This window comes from Papio anubis, chromosome 3, assembly GCF_008728515.1.
Source record: "Papio anubis isolate 15944 chromosome 3, Panubis1.0, whole genome shotgun sequence".
In the NCBI taxonomy this organism is placed as follows: domain Eukaryota; kingdom Metazoa; phylum Chordata; class Mammalia; order Primates; family Cercopithecidae; genus Papio; species Papio anubis.
Genome location: NC_044978.1, coordinates 141582713 through 141603139, shown reverse-complemented (window position 1 = coordinate 141603139; position 20427 = coordinate 141582713). Strand labels below are relative to the sequence as shown.

Here is a 20427-nt window from a genome sequence, read left to right as displayed (position 1 = left end):
ACTTGCTATTCTTGTTGACAATTTAAAACTACCTATAGGTATAACTAAGACTCAGTTTATAGAGTCTTTGACAAAGTCTAAAATCAAGAGTGAAATATAGACCCTAAACATGTCTGGTTTTTAAAAATTAAGTCTAGTAAACCTTGTATTTAATTGTAGTATCAATTGATTTATGTTTAATTTTGATTGTGTTTGTGTGTATACATATTACACTATTTTATGTATTGTATTGGCCCATTTGTTTTGCCACGTAGTTTTTTTTTTTTTATTATTATTAATTTCTATAGGTTATTGGGGATCAGGAAGTGTTTGGTCACGTGAGTAAATTATTTAGCAGTGATTTGTGAGATTTGGTGCACCCATCGTCCCAGCAGTATACACTGCACCCAATTTGTAGTCTTTTATCCCTCATCTCCTTCCACCCATTCCCCCGAGTCTTCAACATTCTTTGTGTCATTCTTATGCCTTTGTTTTATCGTAGCTTAGGTCCCACATATGAGTGAGAACATAAGATGTTTTGTTTTCCATTCCTGAGTTACTTCGCTAAGAATAATAGTCTGTAGTCTCATCGAGGTGTCTGTGAATGCCATTCATTCATTCCTTTTTATTGCTGAGTATTCCACTGTAGATATATACCACAGTTTCTTTATCCACTCATGGATTGATGGGCATTTGGGTTGGTTCCACATTTTTACAATTGTGAATTTTGCTGCTATAAACATGCATGTGCAAGTATCTTTTTCATATAATGACTTCTTTTCCTGTGGGTAGATAACCAGTAGTGGGATCGCTGAATCAAATGGTAGTTCTACTTTAAGTTTTAAATGAAATCTCAATACTGTTTTCCATAGTGGTTGTACTAGTTTACATTGCAACCATCAGTATAAAAGTGTTCCCTGTTCACTACATCCACACCAAAGTCTATTTTTTTTGATTTTTTGATTATGGCCATTCTTGCAGGAGTAAGGTGGTATCACATTGTGGTTTTGATTTGCATTTACCTGATCACTTTGTAGTGCTGATCATTTTTTTTGTGTGTTTGTTGGCTATTTGTATATCTTCATTTGAGAATTGTCTATTCATGTCCTTAGCCCACTTTTGGATGGGATTGTTTTCTTGCTAATTTGTTTGAGTTTCTTGTAGATTCTGGATATTAGTCCTTTGTCAGATATATAGATTATGAAGATTTTCTCCCACTCTGTGGGTTGTCTGTTTACTCTGCTGACTGTTCCTTTTTCCATACAAAAGCTCTTTAGTTTAATTAAATCCCAGCTATTTATCTTTGCTTTTATTGCATTTGCATTTGTTTTTGGGTTCTTGGTCATGAAATCGTTGACTAAGCCAGTCTAGAAGGGTTTTTCCGATGTTATCTTCTAGAATTTTCATAGTTTCAGATCTTAGATTTAAGTTCTTAACCCACCTTGAGTTGATTTCTGTAGAAGGTGAGAGATGAGGATTCAGTTTCATTCTCCTACATGTGGCTTGCCAATTGTCCCAGCACTGTTTGTTGAATGGGTTTTTTTTTTTTTTTCCATTGTATGTTTTTGTTTGCCTTGTCGAGGATCAACTGACTGTAAGTATTTAGGTTTATTTACAAGTTCTCTATTCTGTTCTATGTGCCTATGTTTATACCAGTACCATGCTGTTTTGGTAACTATGGCCTTATAGTGTATTTTGAATTCAGGTAATGTGATGCCTCCAGATTTGTTCTTTTTGCTTAGTCTTGCCTTGGCTATGTGGGCTTTTCTTTGATTCTATATCAATTTTAGGATTCATTTTTTCTAGTTCTGTGAGAGTGATGATAGTATTTTGATGGGAATTGCATTGAATTTGTAGATTGTGCTTGGCAGTATGGTCATTTTCACAATATTGAGTCAACCCATCCATGAGTATGGGATGTGTTTCTATTTGTTTTTGTTGTCTATGATTTCTTTCAGCAGTGTTTTGTAGTTTTCCTTGTAGAGGTCTTTCACCTCCTTGGTTTGGTATAATCCTAAGTATTTTATTTTTCTTGCAGCTATTGTAAAAAGTTTGAGTTCTTGATTTGATTCTCAGCTTGTCACTGTTGGTATATAGAAGAGCTACTGATTTGTGTACATTAATTTTGTATCTGGAAGCTTTCTGAATTCTTTTATCAGTTCTAGGAGCTTTTTGGAGGAGTGTTTAGGGTTTTCTAGGTATACAATCATATCATCAGCAAACAGTGACAGTTTTACTTTCTCTTTACCAATTTGTATACCCTTTATTTCTTTCTCTTGTCTGATTGCTCTGGCTAGTACTTCCAGTACTATGTTCAATAGAAGTGGTGGTAATAGGCATCTTTGTCTTGTTCCAGTTCTCATAGGGGGAATGCTTTCAAGTTTTCCCCATTCAGTTGTGGTTTGTCATAGATGGCTTTTATTCATTGAGGTATGTCCCTTGTATGCTGATTTTGCTGAGAATGTTAATCATAAAGTGATGCTAGATTTTGTCAAATGCTTTTTCTGCATATATTTAGATGATCATGTGATTTTTCTTTTTAATTCTGTTTATGTGATGTATCACATTTATTGACTTGTGTATGTTAAACCATCCCTGCATCCCTGGTGTGAAACCCACTTAATCATGGTAGATTATCTTTCTGATGTGTTGTTGGATTCAGTGAGCTGGTATTTTGTTAAGGATTTTTACATCTGTGTTCATCAAGGATATCTTTCTGTAGTTTTCTTTTTTTGTTATGTCCTCTCCATGTTTTGGTATTAGGGTGACATTGGCTTTATAGACTGATTTAGAGACGTTTCCCTCTTTCTCTATCGTTCGGAATAGTGTCAAAAGGTTTGGTACCAATTCTTCTTTGAATGTCTGGTAGAATTCAGTTGTGAATCCTTCCAGTCCTGGACTTTTTTTTTGTTGGTAAGTTGTTATTACCATTTCAATATCACTGCTTGTTATTGGTTTGTTCAGGGTATCTGCTTCTTCCTGATTTAAGCCAGGTTGGTTGTGTCTTTCCAGGAATTTATCCATCTCCTCTAGGTTTTCTAGTTTTTATGTGTAAGGATATTCATAGTAGCCTTGAATGATCTTTTGTATTTCTGTGGTGTCAGTTGTAATATCTCCTGTTTTGTCTGTAATTGAGCTTATTTGGATTTTCTCTCTTCTTTTCTTGGTTGATCTTCCTAATGGTCTATCAGTTTTATATTTCTTTTTGCTTTTTGTTTCATTTATCTTTCGTATTGTTTCAATTTCATTTAGTGTACTCTGATCTTGGTTATTTCCTTTCTTTTACTGGGGTTAGGTTTGGTTTGTTCTTATTTCTCTAGTTCTTTGAGGTGTGACCTTAGATTGTCTATTTGTGCTCTTTGAGACTTTTTGGTGTAGGCGTGAACTTTCCTCTTAGTACCACCTTTGCTGTATCCCAAAGGTTTTGATAGGTTGTGTCACTATTGTTGTTCAGTTTGAATAATCTTTTAATTTCTATCTTGATTTCATTGTTGACCCAATAATCATTCAGGAGCAGATTATTTAATTTCCATCTATTTGCATGATTTTGAAGATTCCTTTTAGAATTGATTTCCTGTTTTATTCCACTGTGGTCTGAAAGAGTGCTTGTAATAATTTTGGTTTTCTTAAATTTATTGATACTTGTTTCATGGCCTATCATATGGTCTCTCTTGGAGAATGTTCTATGTGCTGATGAATAGAATGTATAGTCAGCAATTGTTGGGTAAAATGTTCTGTAAATATCTGTTAAGTACATTTGTTCTAGGGCATAGCTTAAATCCATTGCTTCTTTGTTGACTTTCTGTCTTAATGACCTGTCTAGTGTTGTCTGTGAAGTATTGAAGCCCCCCATTATTATTGTGTTGCTGTCTATCTCATTTCTTACGTCTAGTAGTAATTGTTTTATAAATTTGGGAGCGCCAGTATTAGTTGCATGTGTGTTTAGGATTGTGATATTGGACAAGGCCTTCTTTGTCTTTTTAAACTGCTGTTGCTTTAAGGTTTGTTTTGTCTGATATAAGAAGAGCTACTTCTCCTGGCTTTGGGTGTTCATTTGTATCGGGTGTCTTTTTCCATCCCTTTACCTTAAGTTTATATGAGTTCTTATGTGTCAGGTGAGTCTCTTGAAGGCAGCAGATGGTTGGTAAAGTCTTATTCCTTCTGCAATTCTATATTTTTAAGTGGAGCATTTTGGCAATGTACGTTCAACATTAGTATTGAGATGTGAGGTACTATTCCATTTATCATGCTATTTGTTGCCTGTATACCTTGGTTTTATTCTTTTTTTTTTTTTTTTTTTTTTTTTTTTTTTTTTTGAGACACAGCCTCACTCTCTCACTCAGGCTGGAGTGCAGTGGCACAATCTTGGCTCACTGCAATGTCCACCTCCCAGGTTCAAGCAATTCTTGTGCCTAACCCTTTCAAGTAGCTGGAATTACAGGCACTCACCATCACGCCCAGCTAATTTTTGTGTTTTCAGTAGAGACAGGGTTTTGCCATGTTGGCCAGGCTGGGCCCAAACTCCTGACCTCAAGTGATCTCTCCCCCTCTGCCTCCCACATTGCTGGGATTACCGGTGTGAGCTACTGCACTGGGCCATTGTTTTTTGTTTTTAATTGTATTTTTGTTTTGTAGGTCCTGTGAGACTTATGGTTTGAAGAGGTTCTGTTTTGATGTGCTTCTGGGATTTGTTTTAAAATGTAGGGTTCCTTTTAGCAGTTCTTGTAGTACTGGCCTGGTAGTAGCAAATTCTCTCAGCATTTGTTTGTCTGAAAAAGGTTGTATGTTTCCTTCATTTCTGAAGCTCAGTTTCACTGGATATAAAAGTCTTGGCTGATAATTGTTTCATTTAAGGAGGCTGAAGATGGGGCCCCAATCTCTTCTAGCTTGTAGGGTTTCTGCTGAGACATCTGCTGTTAATCTGATAGGTTTTCCTTTACAGGTTACCTGGTGCTTCTGCCTCACAGCTCTTAAGATTGTTTTTTCCGTTTTAACTTTAGATAACCTGATAACAATGTCCCTAGGCAATGATCTTTTGCGATGAATTTCCCAGGTGTTTTCTGAGCTTCTTGTATTTGGATGTCTAGGTCTCTAGCAAGGCTGGGAACATTTTCCTCAATTATTTCCCCAACTATGTTTTCCGAACTTCTAGGTTTCTTATCTTTCTCAGGAATGTCAGTTATTCTTAGCTTTGGTCGTTTAACATAATCCCAGACTTCTTGGAGGCTTTGTTCATATTTTCTTATTTTTTTTCCTTGTCTTTCTTTGATTGGGTTAATTACAAAACTTTGTCTTCAAGCTCTGAAGTTCCTTCTTCTGCTTGTTGCATTCTATTGCTAGACTTTCCAGAGCATTTTGCATTTCTATTAGTGTGTTCATTGTTTCCTGAAGTTTTGATTTTTTTAATGTATACTTTTTATTTCATTGAATATTTCTCCCCTCATTTAACATATATATATAAAATTTCCTTAAATTGGGCTTTGACTTTCTCTCATGCCATTTTCATTAGCTTAATAACTTTACTCTGAATTCTTTTCAGGCAAATCAGGGATTTCTTCTTGGTTTGGATCTATTGCTGGTGAGCTAATGTGATTTTTTGAGGATGTTAATGAACCTTGTTTGGTCTTATTACAGAGTTGAGATTTTGGTTCATTCTCATTTGGGTAGGCTCTGTCAGAGGAAAGGTGTAGGATTCAAGGCTGTTTTCAAGGGAAACAAGACTCATTTGTCCCACGGGGTGTTCCCTTGACATATTATTCTCCCTCTTTTCCTAGGGATGTGGTTTCCTGCGAGCTGTAGTGATTGTTATGTCTCTTCTGGATCTGGCCACCCAGGAGGTCTGTTAGGCTCTGGGCTGGTACTGGGGGTTGTCTACACAGAGTTCTGTGATGTGAACCATCTGTGGACCTCTCAGCCATGGATACCAGCACAATATTTGGGGTGTCTCCTGTCTCCTGCAGGAGCAATCTGCTTCTTTCAGTGGGTCTGTGTGTTTTCTCAGCTTTCCTGATTTATTTCTGCAGTAGGTCTGTAGCAAAAGTTGATGATCTGAGACTCCACACACTACTCTGTCCTTCCAAGTGGGATGCCATCTAGTTCTGCCTCCCATCTGCCATGATTCCCATTATCCACTTTTTCTTGTTTCTTTATTTTGTGGATTATTCAAATATTATAATCAAAATATTAATCAAATATTTTATTCAATTTCATCAATATCTATTATATTTTTTAGTATTTTTTATTATTCTTTTAGTTTTTGCCATCAAAATTATAATAACCATTCACCTACTGCAATCCAATAAAAAGGATGACCTTTACCACTTTCTCAGTAAGACTGACTTAGAACATTTTAACTCCATTTTGTTATCTTCTATATTGTTTAATTATTGTCACACATTTTAAAGCCACATATTTTAAGTTTTTTGAATATTATTATTTTGTTTTGTGGATTACATTTATTTATTTATTTTTCTATTGTGCTTCTTTCCTTTTTGCATTTGCATTTTTATGAAAAAGAGAATCATTTTTCCTCTGTCTGAAAGACTTCCTTTAGCATTTCTTCTGGTCCAGGTCTGCTGCTGAATTATTACAGTTTTTGTTTGTCTGAAATGTATTTTGTTATTTTTGAATGATATAGTTTTGAATATAGATTTTTAGGTTGGTTGTTATTTTCAGTACTTTAATAATATTTTGTTGTTTTAGACTTTCCATCTTTTCCATTGAGAAGTAAGCTGTCCAGTTTATTGTTTCTCCTTCCAGAGAAATTATCTTTGATTTTTAACCTTTGATGTGTCTGAAGTATAGTTTTCTTTTTAATACATTTGCCTGAGGTTTGCAGAACCTTTGAATCTGTGGGTTTATGTCTTTTTTCAGTTTTAAATAATTAACCTTAAATTGAATGCCCCAATTAAAAAACAGAGACTGGCAAATTGGATAAAGAGTCAAGACCCATCAGTGTGCTGTATTCAGGAGACCCATCTCATGTGCAGAGACACACATAGATTCAAAAATAAAGGGATGGAGGAAGATCTACCAAGCAAATGAAAAACAAAAAGGTAGGTTGCAATCCTAGTCTCTGATAAAACAGACTTTAAACCAACAAAGATCAAAAGAGACAAAGAAGGCCATTACAATGGCAAAGGGATCAATTCAACAAGAAGAGCTAACTATCCTAAATATATATACCCAATACAGGGAGAGCAACTCCAGATTCATAAAGACTTAGAGATCACAGACTTCTAGACTCCTACACAATAATAATGGGAGACTTTTAACACCCCATTGTCAACATTATTAGACAGATCCACCAGTATGAAAGTTAACAAGGATATCCAGTAATTGAACTCTATCTTGCAGCAAGCTGGACCCTTTAATAGACATCTACAGAACTCTCCACCCCAAATCAACACAATATACATTCTTCTCAGCACACATCACACTGACTCCAAAATTGACCACATAGGGTTGGAAGTAAAGCACCTCCTCAGCAAATGTGTACAAGAACAGAAATTGTAACAAACTGCTCCCCAGACCACAGTAATCAAATCCAGAACTCAGGACTAAGAAACTCAATCAAACCGCCAACTACATGGAAGGAGCAATCCGGGTTCGAATGATCATCATGTCATAAGGAAATGAAGGCAGAAATAAAAGATGTTCTTTGAAACCAATGAGAACAAAGACACAACATACCAGAATGTCTGGGACACATTTAAAGCAGTGTGTAGAGGGGAAATGTATAGCACTAAATGCCCACAAGAGAAAGCAGGAAAGATCTAAAATGGACACCCTAACATCACAATGAAAAGAACTAGAGAAGCAAGAGAAACACATTCAAAAAGCTAGCAGAAGGCAAGAAATAACTAAGATCAGAGCAGAACTGAAGGAGATAGAGACATTAAAAACCCTTCAAAAAATCAATGAATCCAGGAGCTGGTTTTGTAAAGATCAACAAAATTGATAGATCATTAGCGAGACTAACAAAGAAGAAAAGAGAGAAGACTAAATAGACACAATAAAAATGATGAAGGGGATATCACCACCAATCCCACAGATAAACTACCATCAGAGAATACTATAAACACCTCTATGCAAATAAACTAGAAAATCTAGAAGAAATGGATAAATTCCTGGACACACATACACTCTCCCAAGACTAAATCAGGAAGAAGTTGAATCCCTGAATAGACCAATAACAGGCTCTGAAATTGAGGCAATACCACCAGCCTACCAACCAAAAAAAGTCCAGGACCAGATGGATTCATTAGTCAAATTCCTACTCAGAGGTACAAGGAGAAGCTGGTACTATTCCTTCTAAATTATTCCAATCAATAGAAAAAAAGAGGGAATCCTCCCAACTCATTTTTATGAGGCCAACATCATCCTGATACCAAAGCCTGGTAGAGACACAACAACAAAAAAGAGAATTTTAGACCAATATCCCTGATGTGCATTGATGCAAAAATCCTCAGTAAAATACTGGCCAACCAAATCCAGCAGCACATCAAAAACCTTATCCACCATGATCAAATGGGCTTCATCCCTAGAATGCAATGCTGGTTCAACATATGCAAATCAACAAACGTAATCCATCATATAAACAGAACCACTGACAAAAACCACATGATTATCTCAATAGATGCAGAAAAGGCCTTCAACAAAAATTCAGCAGGCCTTCTCATGCTAAAAACTCTCAATAAATTTGGTGCTGATGGAACATACCAAAATAATAAGAGCCATTTATGACAAACCCACAGCCAATATCATACTGAATGGGCAAAACTGGAAGCATTCCCTTGAAAAATCATAATAAGACCGGAAATGCCCTCTCTCACTCAATTCTATTCAACATAATGTTGTGCTCTGGCCAGGGCAACCAGGCAGGAGAAAGAAATAAAGGGTATTCAGTTAGGAAAAGAGGAAGTCAAATTGTCCCTGTTTGCAGATGACATGATTGTATATTTAGAAAACCCCATCATCTCAGCCCAAAATCTCCTTAAGCTGATAAGCAACTTCAGCAAAGTCTCAGGATACAAAATCAATGTGCAAAAATCAGACAAACAGAGAGCCAAATCATGAGTCAACTGCAATTTACCATTGCTACAAAGAGAATGAAATACCTAGGAATCCAACTCACGGAGGATATGAAAGACCTCTTCAAGGAGAACTGCAAACCACTGCTCAGTGAAATAAAAGAGGACACAAGCAAATGGAAGAACATTCCATGCTCATGGATAGGACGAATCAATATTGTGAAAATGGCCACACTGCCCGAGGTAATTTATAGATTCAATGCCATCCCCATCAAGCTACCAATGACTTTCTTCACAGAATTGGAAAAAACCGCCTGGATTTATTTTTAATTATTCATGTAGAAATGTGGTCTTTTGTAAACTACTCATTTCCTCTAGAGCCAAAACCATCCAATGAGTAATTAATTTCTTTGTAATTTCATTCAAATTTGGTAGCTTTTACCCCCTAAGCACTAAAAACTGCACAACGTTTTGGAACTTTTTAATGTAATAATTCCTAGTACCATATATGTGACAGTAATAAAATTATTGTAGTTTTTTTTTTTTCCAAGATAACAGATTGGAGGCAAGTGTTACAATGCCTATTCTATTTGAAAAGACAAAATAGTGTATAGCGATTCTCACTGTAAACTTTTTTTTTCTGAGAAGCAATGCAGGAACTTAACAGGAAAACTGAAATAAATCACAGATCCTTTGAAAGATGTGGCAGCTGCAGCCCGCACTGTGAGCCATGTGAAAAAGTAAGTCTTCAGAGTGTGAAAAGCGGAGAGAATGCCTCCAGGATATACACCCACACTGGGCAACCTGGCAATCTGCCCATGGGGGAAGGCCTTAACTCTACCCAGTGCTAGAACTGATTTAAGGAGCAATGGGGAATATGAAAGTAGGAGCAGTGTGGGAAGAGCCTTGCAGGCATTTTCGATCTCCAGTGTGAACCAAGGGAAGCCATTCCTGACTCTGTGTCATGGGGGAATCTTGCAAAAATCTGCTAGCGAACTCAGGCATTGAGAGGGTGGGAAGTGTGCTGCGGCTACAAGTGCAGAGGCTGCACATCCTAGCTTTCCAGGCAGATTGGGAGAAGCATGGCCTGAAAGCTGTGGTTGCAGTCTCTGTGGGGAAGGCTTATGACCTGGGGCATTTTGAGTTCTGAGCATTAAGTGCCTAGAAGATAGATAGCTGCTGCTAGCCGGTGAGATTTGCTTTGCCAAGTGCATGGGTGCTGGATGGGGTTTACTGCCACCTGCTACTTCCGACTCCCTGTATTAACTCATTTGTACATCAGAGGCAGATATGCTTCTCCATAGAACATTACTCTAGTGGCCAACAAATTTTTCTGATCCTCACTGGGGCCACTGCTGCCCTGCATGGGTAGAGGCAGAGCGTGGAGCTGCCTTGCCTTGCGGAGCCCCCACATGGCTTTGCCCTTCCACTTGCCCTGATAACTTAACACAAAAGACAGAAATGTTTGGGAGCTCTATAGCTCCACCTGTCACCTGAGAAACCACAATATCTCCCCTCGGTAACATAAGGCAAGTACAAATCTCACCACTACTACCACAACTGGCACTCTTTTGCAAGCACCACCTCCTGGCTGGAGGCCGACTGACACAATGCATTGCAGTAACTCCAAGTAGAACAACACTGTGTTCAGGAAGGAGAAAACTCGTGCATGACCTCTGCTATCACTATTGTCTGTATCATCCTGGCTACCATCCTGGCTAACCAGAGATCCTGAGTCTCTCCATGTGACCAGTTCATTATTACTACCACCAGCATTTGAGAAAGCCAATATACTAAGGCTGTTTATACCAAGGAACCTCACAGAGTCTGTGACCCTCCCCTGCCATCCCCATCAGAGATAGTGCTTGTACCTGATGCTGGGAGACTTGAGGAATTGTCACATCAGTGGATCTCTTGCAGACTTTCCCCAGCACCAACCTGGAGTGTGGCAACTCCACTGGGTTACTAGACCCAGAGAAACAGCAGCATTCATAGTAGCCTGGCTCTCAGGGACTCCTAGTCCTAGGGGAAAGGAAAGTACACCACATTAAGCGGACACTCCATGGGACAAAAGAATCCAGATGGCAGGTCTTGAGTCCCAGATCTTTCTGCTCTTGAGAAGTTTCTTTCTTCCTGCAGAGGCACAGTTGCAGTACTGGGTTCAGAAGGGAAAGTCTGCAGCTGTACTCCAACAGTCAGGCAGCTCTAGTGCTCATCAAGGGTCTTGGAGAAGGGGAATTCTTTTTCCTCCCATCCACCACTGCAGACACAACCAGGTCTTCTCTTATAGGCGCTCAGCATGGGTGCTCCTAAAGATAACCTTTTTCAAAGATTTCAGGGTGACTGCATCCCTACAGGAGGAGCACCTTCCAGGTTCAGGTGTAGATGAGAGGTAGAGTCACAACTCCTCTATACTTGGAACATCAACATTCCTGAAGATGAAAATAGGTGCCTGTCTGATTGAATAGCAGGAATACTGGAACACTGGGTCATTAGTGTGTCTCGAATGTGGATTGGTTTCCTGCTGCCCTGACATAGGTGCTAAAGTAGCTCCCACTCTTCACCCCTGATACCTCAGTGTACTTCTCTGAGAGCTTCTCCCAACCTCCAGCCAGCTCTGTCAAGGCTGTGACCTCTCTGCCTGCCATTACATATTGCATTTACCCATCTGCTTTAATCACAACCAGTTTCTAACCTGAGACACCTATCCTACTGGCATGAAGCCTGAGTTGTTCAACCCAGTAAATAAAATGCTGGGGAATAAATAAATGAATTAAAAGCACACATCTTAGGGGAACAAAGTAGGCTTCAAGAGACCTCTGCTATTCCAACTCCATGGGAGACAGTGAACTTACTGACACACTGAGCACATTGCTACTACAACAAGCGTCTGAGAAGGCTATCATGCAAAGACTCTCTATAACTAAAGCTCTCATACAGGGTCTTCACTCCTGAATGCACCAATAACTGATTTAGGCTACATTAAACTATAAGCTTTAAAGCCACAGTCTTAAGGGGGAAAAAGAAATAAAGAAAAAACCACAGTCTTATAACATAAATTCAAGAATAATTAGAAGAAATAGTATACCCAAATGAGAAGGAACCGGAAAAATAATTATGATAATATGACAAAACAAGGTTCTGCAATACACCCAAAAGTTCACACTAGTGAAATCACCCAGTGGGTTCTCCTTGCCTGCTGCCTGCAGAGAGCCAGTTTATCAAGACAGGGGAACTGCAATAGAGAAAATGTTATTAATGCAGAGCTGGCTGTATGAGAGACCAGAATTTTATTATTACTCAAATGAGTCTCCCCCTAAACTTGGAAATTGAGGGTTTTAAGGACAATTTGGTGGTTAGGGGACAGTGAGTCAGGAGTGCTGATTGGTTGGGTCGGAGATGAAATCATAGGGAGTCAAAGCTGTCTTCTTGTGCTGAGTCAGTCCCTGGGTGGGGGCCACAAGACCAGATGAACCAGTTTGTTGATCTGGATGGTGCCAGCTGATTCATCAAGTGCAGGGTCTGCAAAATATCTCAAACACTGATCTTAGGTTTTATAATAGTGATGTTATCCACAGGAGCAATTTAGGGAGGGTCAGAATTGTGCAGACGTAGCATGAGAGGAGTCCAGCTGCATGACTCCTAAACCATGATTTCTAATCTTGTGGCTAATTTGTTAGTCCTACAAAGGCAATCTGTTCTCCAAACAGGAAGGGGATTTGTTTTGGAAAAGGGCTGTTATTGTCTTTGTTTCAAAGTTAAACTATAAACTAAGTTTTCCCGAAGTTAGTTCAGCTTATGCCCAGGAATGAACATGGACAGTGTGGAGGTTAGAAGAAAGGTGAAGTTGGTTAGGTCAGATCTCTTTCACTGTAATAATTTTCTCAGTTATAATTTTGCAATGGAAGTTTCACTAGCTCTCTAGCAATATATCCAAACCAAGATGAAATCTTTGAAATACCAGAAAACAAATTCAAAAGATTAATTATTAAGGTACTCAAGGAGATACCAGAAAAAGGTGAAAACCAACATAAAGAAATTCTGAAAAGATCAGCGTATTAATGAAGAACCTATTTTAAAGAGAAAAAATATCAGAACTTCTGGAAATGAAAGACACATTTAGGGAATTACAAAATGGTAGAGGTTTCAACAATAGGCTAGAACAAGTAGAAAAAAGAGTTTCAGTGCTTGAAGACAAGGCTTTTAAATTAACCCAGTCAGAGAAAAATAAAGAATAAAGAACAGAAATGAACAAAGTCTCCAGGAAATAAGGGATTATGTAAAACGGCCAAACCTAATAATAATTGGTGTTTTGGGGGATAATAAAAAGTAAAATGTTTGGAAAATTTATTTGACATACTAGAGAAAGGTGAAAATTAACATAAAGAAATTAAAAAAAATTCAGGATATGAATGGAAACATTTCTAAAGAGATAGACATTTTAAAAAGAAACAAATCAGAACTTCTGGAAATGAAAGACACATTTAGGGAACTACAAAATGCAGTGGAGGTTTTAACAATAGACTAAAATAAGTAGAATAATTTTTTTAGGAAATTGAGGAAAACTTCCCTGGCCTTGCTAGTGATTTAGATATCCAAATACAAGAAACCCAAATAACTGGGAGATTCATTGCAAAAACAAAAACAAAAGCAGAAAACACAAAAACAAAAAACAAAACATGAAGGCATATAGGCATCTAGCTATCTAAAGTCAATGTGAATGAAATAATTTTAAGAGCTGTGAGGCAAAAGCATCAGGTAACCTGTAAGGGAAAACCTTTCAGACTAACAGCAGACTTCTCAGCAGAACCCTTACAGACCAGAAGGGACTGGGGTCCTATCTGTAGCCTCCTTAAACAGGATAACCATTGGCCAAAAATTTTGTATCCAGCAAAACTAAGTCATTTTCAGACAAATAAGTGCTGACAGAGCATGTTACTACCAGACTAGCCCTACATGAAATGCTGAAAGGAGTTCTAAATCTTGAAACAAAAGACCATTATGCACCAGAATAGAACGTCTTGCAAACATAAAACTCACACGGCCTATAAAACAATAACACAACGAAGAAAAAAAAGTAGGTAACAATTCATGTGATGACTGGAACAGTATCTTGATATTAATGTTGAATGTAAATGGCATAATGGTCCACTTAAAATATACAGATTGGCAGAGTAGATAAAAAGTCACAAACTAGATATCTTCAGTCTTCAAGAGACTCACCTAACATTGAAGGATTTGTATAAACTCAAGGTAAAAGAATGGCAAAAATTAATCCATGCAAATGGAAACCAAAAGTGACCAGGAGTAGCTATTCTTATATTAGATAAAACAACAAACTTTAAAGCAACAGCAGTAAAAAAATGACAAAGAAGATTGTTATATGATGATAAAAGGATAGATTCAACAAGAAGATATTATAATTTTAAATTTATATGCACTTATCACTAGAGCTCTCAGATTTGTAAAACAATTACTACCGGACTTAAGAGAGGAGATAGAAAGCAACACAAGAATAGTGGGGGACTTCAACACCCCATTGACAGCACTAGACAGACGATTGAAACAGAAAATCTGCAAAGAAACAATGGTCTTAAACACTGTAGAATAAATGGACTTAACAGATATTTACAGAACATTCTACCTAAGAATTTCAGAATATGCATTCTTCTCATCAGCACATGGAACATTTTCCATGATAGACCATATGACAGGCCACAAAAAAGTCTCAATAAATTTGAAAAAAATAAAAATTATAGCAAGTATCTTCTCAGATCACATCAGAATAAAACTAGAAATCAACTCCAAAAGAAACCCTCGAAACTATACATGTACGTAGAAATTAAGCAGTCTGTTCCTGAATGATTTTTGTGTTAAAAATGAAATCAAGTTGGAAATTTAACAGTTCTTTGAAATGAATAATAGTGACATGAGTCATCAAAACTTCTGGGGTACAGCAAATGCAGTGCTAAGAGGAATATTTGTAGCACTAAATGCCTACATCAGAGCCTGGAAGACCACCAACTGACAACCTAATGTAACACCTCAAAGAACTAGAGAAACAAGAACAAACTAAGCCCAAAACTAGAAGAAACGAAATAACAAAGATTAGAGTAGAACTACATGAATTTGAAAGAAAAAATCAATACAAAAGATCAATGAAACAAAAAGTTGGTTCTTTGCAAAGGCAAAAAAAAAAAAAAATGATAGAACTTTAGCTAGAATAACCAAGAAGAGAAGAGAGGAGATTCAAATAAGGTCAATTAGAAATAAAACTGGAGACATTACAACCTACACCACAGAAAAACGAAAGATCATTTGAGAGTGCCATGAACACAAACTGGAAACACAAACTATGCACACAAACTAGGAAATCTAGAGGAAATGGATAAATTCCTGGAAACATACAACTTTTTTGGATTAAATCAGGAATAAATAGCAACCCAGACCAGACCAATAACAAGCAGCAATATTAAATCGGTAATTAAAAATTGACAATAAAGAAAAAAAGCCCAGGTGCAGATGGGTTCACAACTGAATTCTACCAGGCATTCAAAGAATTGGTGCCAATTCTACTGATGAAACTATTACAAAAGTTTGAGAAAGAGGGAATCCTGCCTAACTCATTCTATTAAGCCAGTTTTACCCTGATATCAGAACCAGGAAAGAACATAACAAGAATAGAAAACTACAAACCAACATCCCTGATGAATATAGATGCAAAAATTCTCAACAAAATACTAGATAACTGAATCTATCAGCATATCAGAAAGATAATATATCATGATCAAGTGGACTTCATTCAAGGTGTGCAGGGATGGTTTAACATAAGCACGTCAGTAAATATAATTCATCACATAAAAAGAATTCAAAACAAAAACCATATGATTATCTCAATAGTTGCAAAAAAGCATTTGATAAAATCTAGTATCTTTTTTATGATTAAAAACCCTCAACAAACTAGGTATAAAAGGGACTTAGTTCAAATTAATAAACACCATCTATGACAAACCCACAGCCAACATTATATTGAATGAGGAAAAGTTGAAATCATTCCCACTGAGAACTGGAACAAGACAAGGATCCCCACTTTCACCACTTTCCATTCAGCGTAATACCAGAAGTCCTAGCCAGAGCAATCAGGCAAGAGAAGAAATACAGTGCCTTCAGATTGCAAAAAAGGAAGTCAAACTATTGCTGTTCACCAATGATATGATTATATATCATATAAAACCCTAGAGACTTCTCAAAAGTGTTGGCTGTATAAGCCTAGAGATAAGATTAGATTTGATAATCAAATTCAGTAATGTCTCAGGTTACAAAATCAATGTATACAAATCAGTAACACTGATATATGCCAACAATGACCAAACTGAGAATGAAATAAACTCAATCACCTTTACAATAGCTGCAAAAAAGATAAAATATCCTGGAATATACTTAACCAAGGAGGTGAAAGATCTCTGTAAGGAGAACTACAAAACAGTGCTGAAAGAAATCATAGATGACACAAACAAACAGAAACACATCCCATGCTCATGGATTGGGAGAATCAATATTGTGAAAATGACCATACTGCCCAAAGCAATCTACAGATTCAATGCAATTCCTATCAAAACACCAACATCATTTTTCACAGAATTAAAGGAAACAATCCTGCAATTCATACGGAATCAAAAAAGAGCCTGCTTAGCCAAAGCAATGCAATGCTAAAAGAACAAATCTGGAGGCAGCACATTACTGTACTTAAAATTATACTACAAGGCTGTAGTTATCAAAATACGTAGTACCTGTCTTAAAGTAGACATATAGATCAATGGATCAGAATAGAGAATGCAGAAATAAAGCCAAATATTTACAACTAACTGATCTTTGACAAAGCACAGAACAACATAAATTGGGAAATTGACACCCTATTCAATAAACGGTGCTGGGAAAACTGGATAGCTAAATTCAGAAGAATGAAACTGGATCCCTACATCTCATTTTATATAAAAAGCAACTCAAGATGGATTGAAGACAAATCTAATACCTAAAACCATAAAAGTTCTCGAAGATAACCTCAGAAAAAGTCTTCTGGACTTTGGCTTAGGCAAAGAATTAATGACTAAGTCCCCAAAGCAAATGGAACTAAAACAAAAATAAATAAATGAGACCTAATTAAACTACAGAGCTTCTGTATGGCAAAAGAAATAATCACCAGAATAAACAGACAACCCACAGAATGAGAGAAAATATTGCAAACTATGCATTGGGCAAAGGACTAATATGCAGAATCTACAAGGATCTCAAACAAACCAGCAAGAAAAAAACAAATAATTTCATGAAAAAGTGGGCAACTCACGTGAATAGACGTTTATAAAAAGAAGATATACAAATGGTCAACAAACATATGAAAAAATATTCAACATCACGAGTCATCAGGGAAATGCAAATTAAAACCACAATGAGATACCACCTTACTCCTGCAAGAATGACCATTATTACTATTATTATTTTTTTGAGACAGGATCTCACTCCCTCACCCAGGCTGGAGTGCAGTAGTGTGATTATGGTTCACTAAAGCCTTGATCTCCCAGGCTCAAGTGATCCTCCTACTTCAGCCTCTCCAACAGCAGGGACAACAGGCATGTGCCACCACACTCAGCTAGTTTTTGTATTTTTTGTAGAGAGAGGATTTCACGATGTTGCTCAGGCTGATCGTGAACTCATGGGCTCAAGTGATCTGCCTAACTTGGCCTCCCAAAATGGTGGGATTATGGCCAATGTTAAAAAGTAAAAACAAACAAACAAACAAAAAACAAAGAAACAATAGATGTTGGGGTCATGAAAAGGGAATGCTTATATGTTCATGGTAGGAGTGTAAATTAGTACAATCTCTGTGGAAAACAGTATGGAGATTTCTTAGATGACTAAAAATAGATCTGTGATTTGATCCAGCAGTCCCACTACTGGGTATTTAACCAATGGAAAAGAAATCAATACATTAAAAAGACACCTGCATGTGTATGTTTATTGTAGCCAAATTTGCAAATTATTTGCAAAGATATGGAATCAATCTTAGTACCCACTGACCAATGAGTGGATAAAGAAAATGTGGTATATATACACCATGGAATACTACTCAGCCATAAAAAACAATAACATAATATCTTTGCAGCAACTTGTATGGAGCTGGAGGCCATTATTCTAAGTGAAGTAAGTCAGGAATGAAAAACCAAATACTGTATGTTTTCACTGATAAGTGAGACCTAAGCCATGGGTACACAAAGGCACACAGAGTGATATAGTGGACTTTGAAGACTCAGAAAGGGGAGGGTGGGAGGAGAATAGGGATAAAAAACTACTTATTGGGTACAATGTACACTACTTGGGTGATGGGTGCACTGAAATCTTAGAATTCACCACTATACTATTCATTCATGTAAGGAAAAACCACTTGTACCCCAAAAGCTATTGAAATAAAAATTATTACAAAAATAAGTTATTTTTCAGCTTCAAACAATTTAAAAACTACGCAAAAATAATAATGCTGGCTTAGATGTTCTATATTCAAAGGCTTTCACATTTTTAAAAGACGTGACTGTGATTGTTCTATTTTTGAAAGTGATAGAAGCTACCTATATTATCTGGAGTGGATGTTTTAGTAAATTAATGTTACCAAAAAATGGACAAAGAAAGAAAGATGTCTATTCTCTACTATGTGTCAAATTCTGAAATATTAACTGTGAATATCAAATTCTGAAACAAAAACAATAAAATGTGTAAAATATGGGAAAATAGATTCTTATCCCTTTTGCATATACAAAGGATGTTGCTGCTGTTTATTCTATTTAATTAAATGAATACAAATAAATTGTATGACAAATTAGAAAGAGTATCACAAAGATTAATTGCTCATTAAAATATTGCATTACTAGATTCCTCTAACCTATTAATTTAAATCTTCAATGCATATAAAGAATTATGATATATAAAAGTGAGTGGATCATTTCACTTAGAAAATATATTAACCCAGAATTGCCACATAATTAAATGGTTAATTGTGAATATATTTTTATGAATAATAAATTGTAAAACAATACTATATAATTGGCTAAAAATCTTAATATATTATTGAGATCGAACTTGCTGGTTATGAAATAGAACATAGCTAATATGTTTAAGTGATATGTGCAGATCCATTATGCTTACCTAGAGGTTCATATAATCAATTCTTTTTCTATTTTAATATCTCATTGACTTACAGCTTTTTATTTCTGTATCACATTTGAAAATTTTATTTTTTTATGAATATGTGTCTTTAATGCCAGATAATATTGACGACCTTCATCACAAACTTATTATTTATAGTGCTTCTTGTATTGATAAAAATAAATGATGTACTCTTTTTAACCCCTTCTTTCAACAGGCATGTTGGCATTCACAGGGTGGTGGAATTTCTGATGAATTACCTAACCTGACTAACAAATATGCGGCTTTCTTGTCAAGAGCCGAAAGAACTATGAAAGTATCAGATATGGTAAGAAGACTCCTACAGTCAAATATTTTCATTATCTAGAAATCATGGAGGAGGCTGCATAACATAAACTTTATATTAGGACCTGAGTGAGGTAACTGGTAGCCTGCTGTAGCCTCCTTGGCTAGACTGATACTTTTATATTTTTAAAGTTCAACAAAATTCTTCAAGCTATGCCAAAGTCTAGAATTGCTATATGAGAGATTATTACATGGAATATCCCTTGTAGGGTCAGAGAACATTCATTCTTAGGACATATAGAAAAGCTGAACTTGTTGTGTTGTGTATGGAGTAAAATATTTACTATGTTTAACTCATTTTACTCATAGTGCAAATGTTTTCTCTTTTCAATGTGAATTCATCTTGAAATCTAAGACTCCTCAGTGATTTATTTTTATACCTGTTGACCTGCATGTTAAATGGTATGGCTATAAATTTTTCTGAATTTCCTTTTTTTTAATAAATACCTAATAGTGAGTAAATTGAAAACAGTAAAGCAGATTAAATTAAAAAAATGGGTAATTGATTAATTCAGATTGAATTTACAAATATATCAAAGTAAAATTTGGAGTTAAAAAGCTGGACCCAATGGTAATGTTGCTGGAGTCTAAATGTTTGTATCCCCTTAAAATTCATATATTGAAATCCTAACTCCCAAGATGATAGTATTAGGAGGTGGCACTTTCTGGGAGGTGATCATGTCATGAGGGTGGAGACCTCATAAATGGGATTAGTACTCTTATAAAATAGGTCCAAGGGGGCTCGTTTTCCCCGTTTACCATGAGGACTCAGAGAAGGCACTGTCTTTGAGGAAGCAGGGCCTCTCCAGATACTGAGTCTGCTGGTGCCTTGATGTTGGACTTTCCAGCCTGCAGATCTGTGAGAAATAAATTTCAT

At 36.5% G+C, this 20427-nt stretch overlaps 1 protein-coding gene across 1 annotated transcript in view; it reads left to right on the top strand.

Annotated features, from left to right (window-relative positions):
* The window catches only part of STPG2 (sperm tail PG-rich repeat containing 2), a 280442-nt gene that overhangs the window by 173801 nt on the left and 86214 nt on the right, over positions 1-20427 (top strand). The window contains exon 10 of the mRNA XM_031664617.1: positions 19423-19533. Within this exon, the coding sequence (XP_031520477.1) occupies positions 19423-19533 (111 nt within the window). The remainder of the gene's footprint in view (positions 1-19422; positions 19534-20427) is intronic.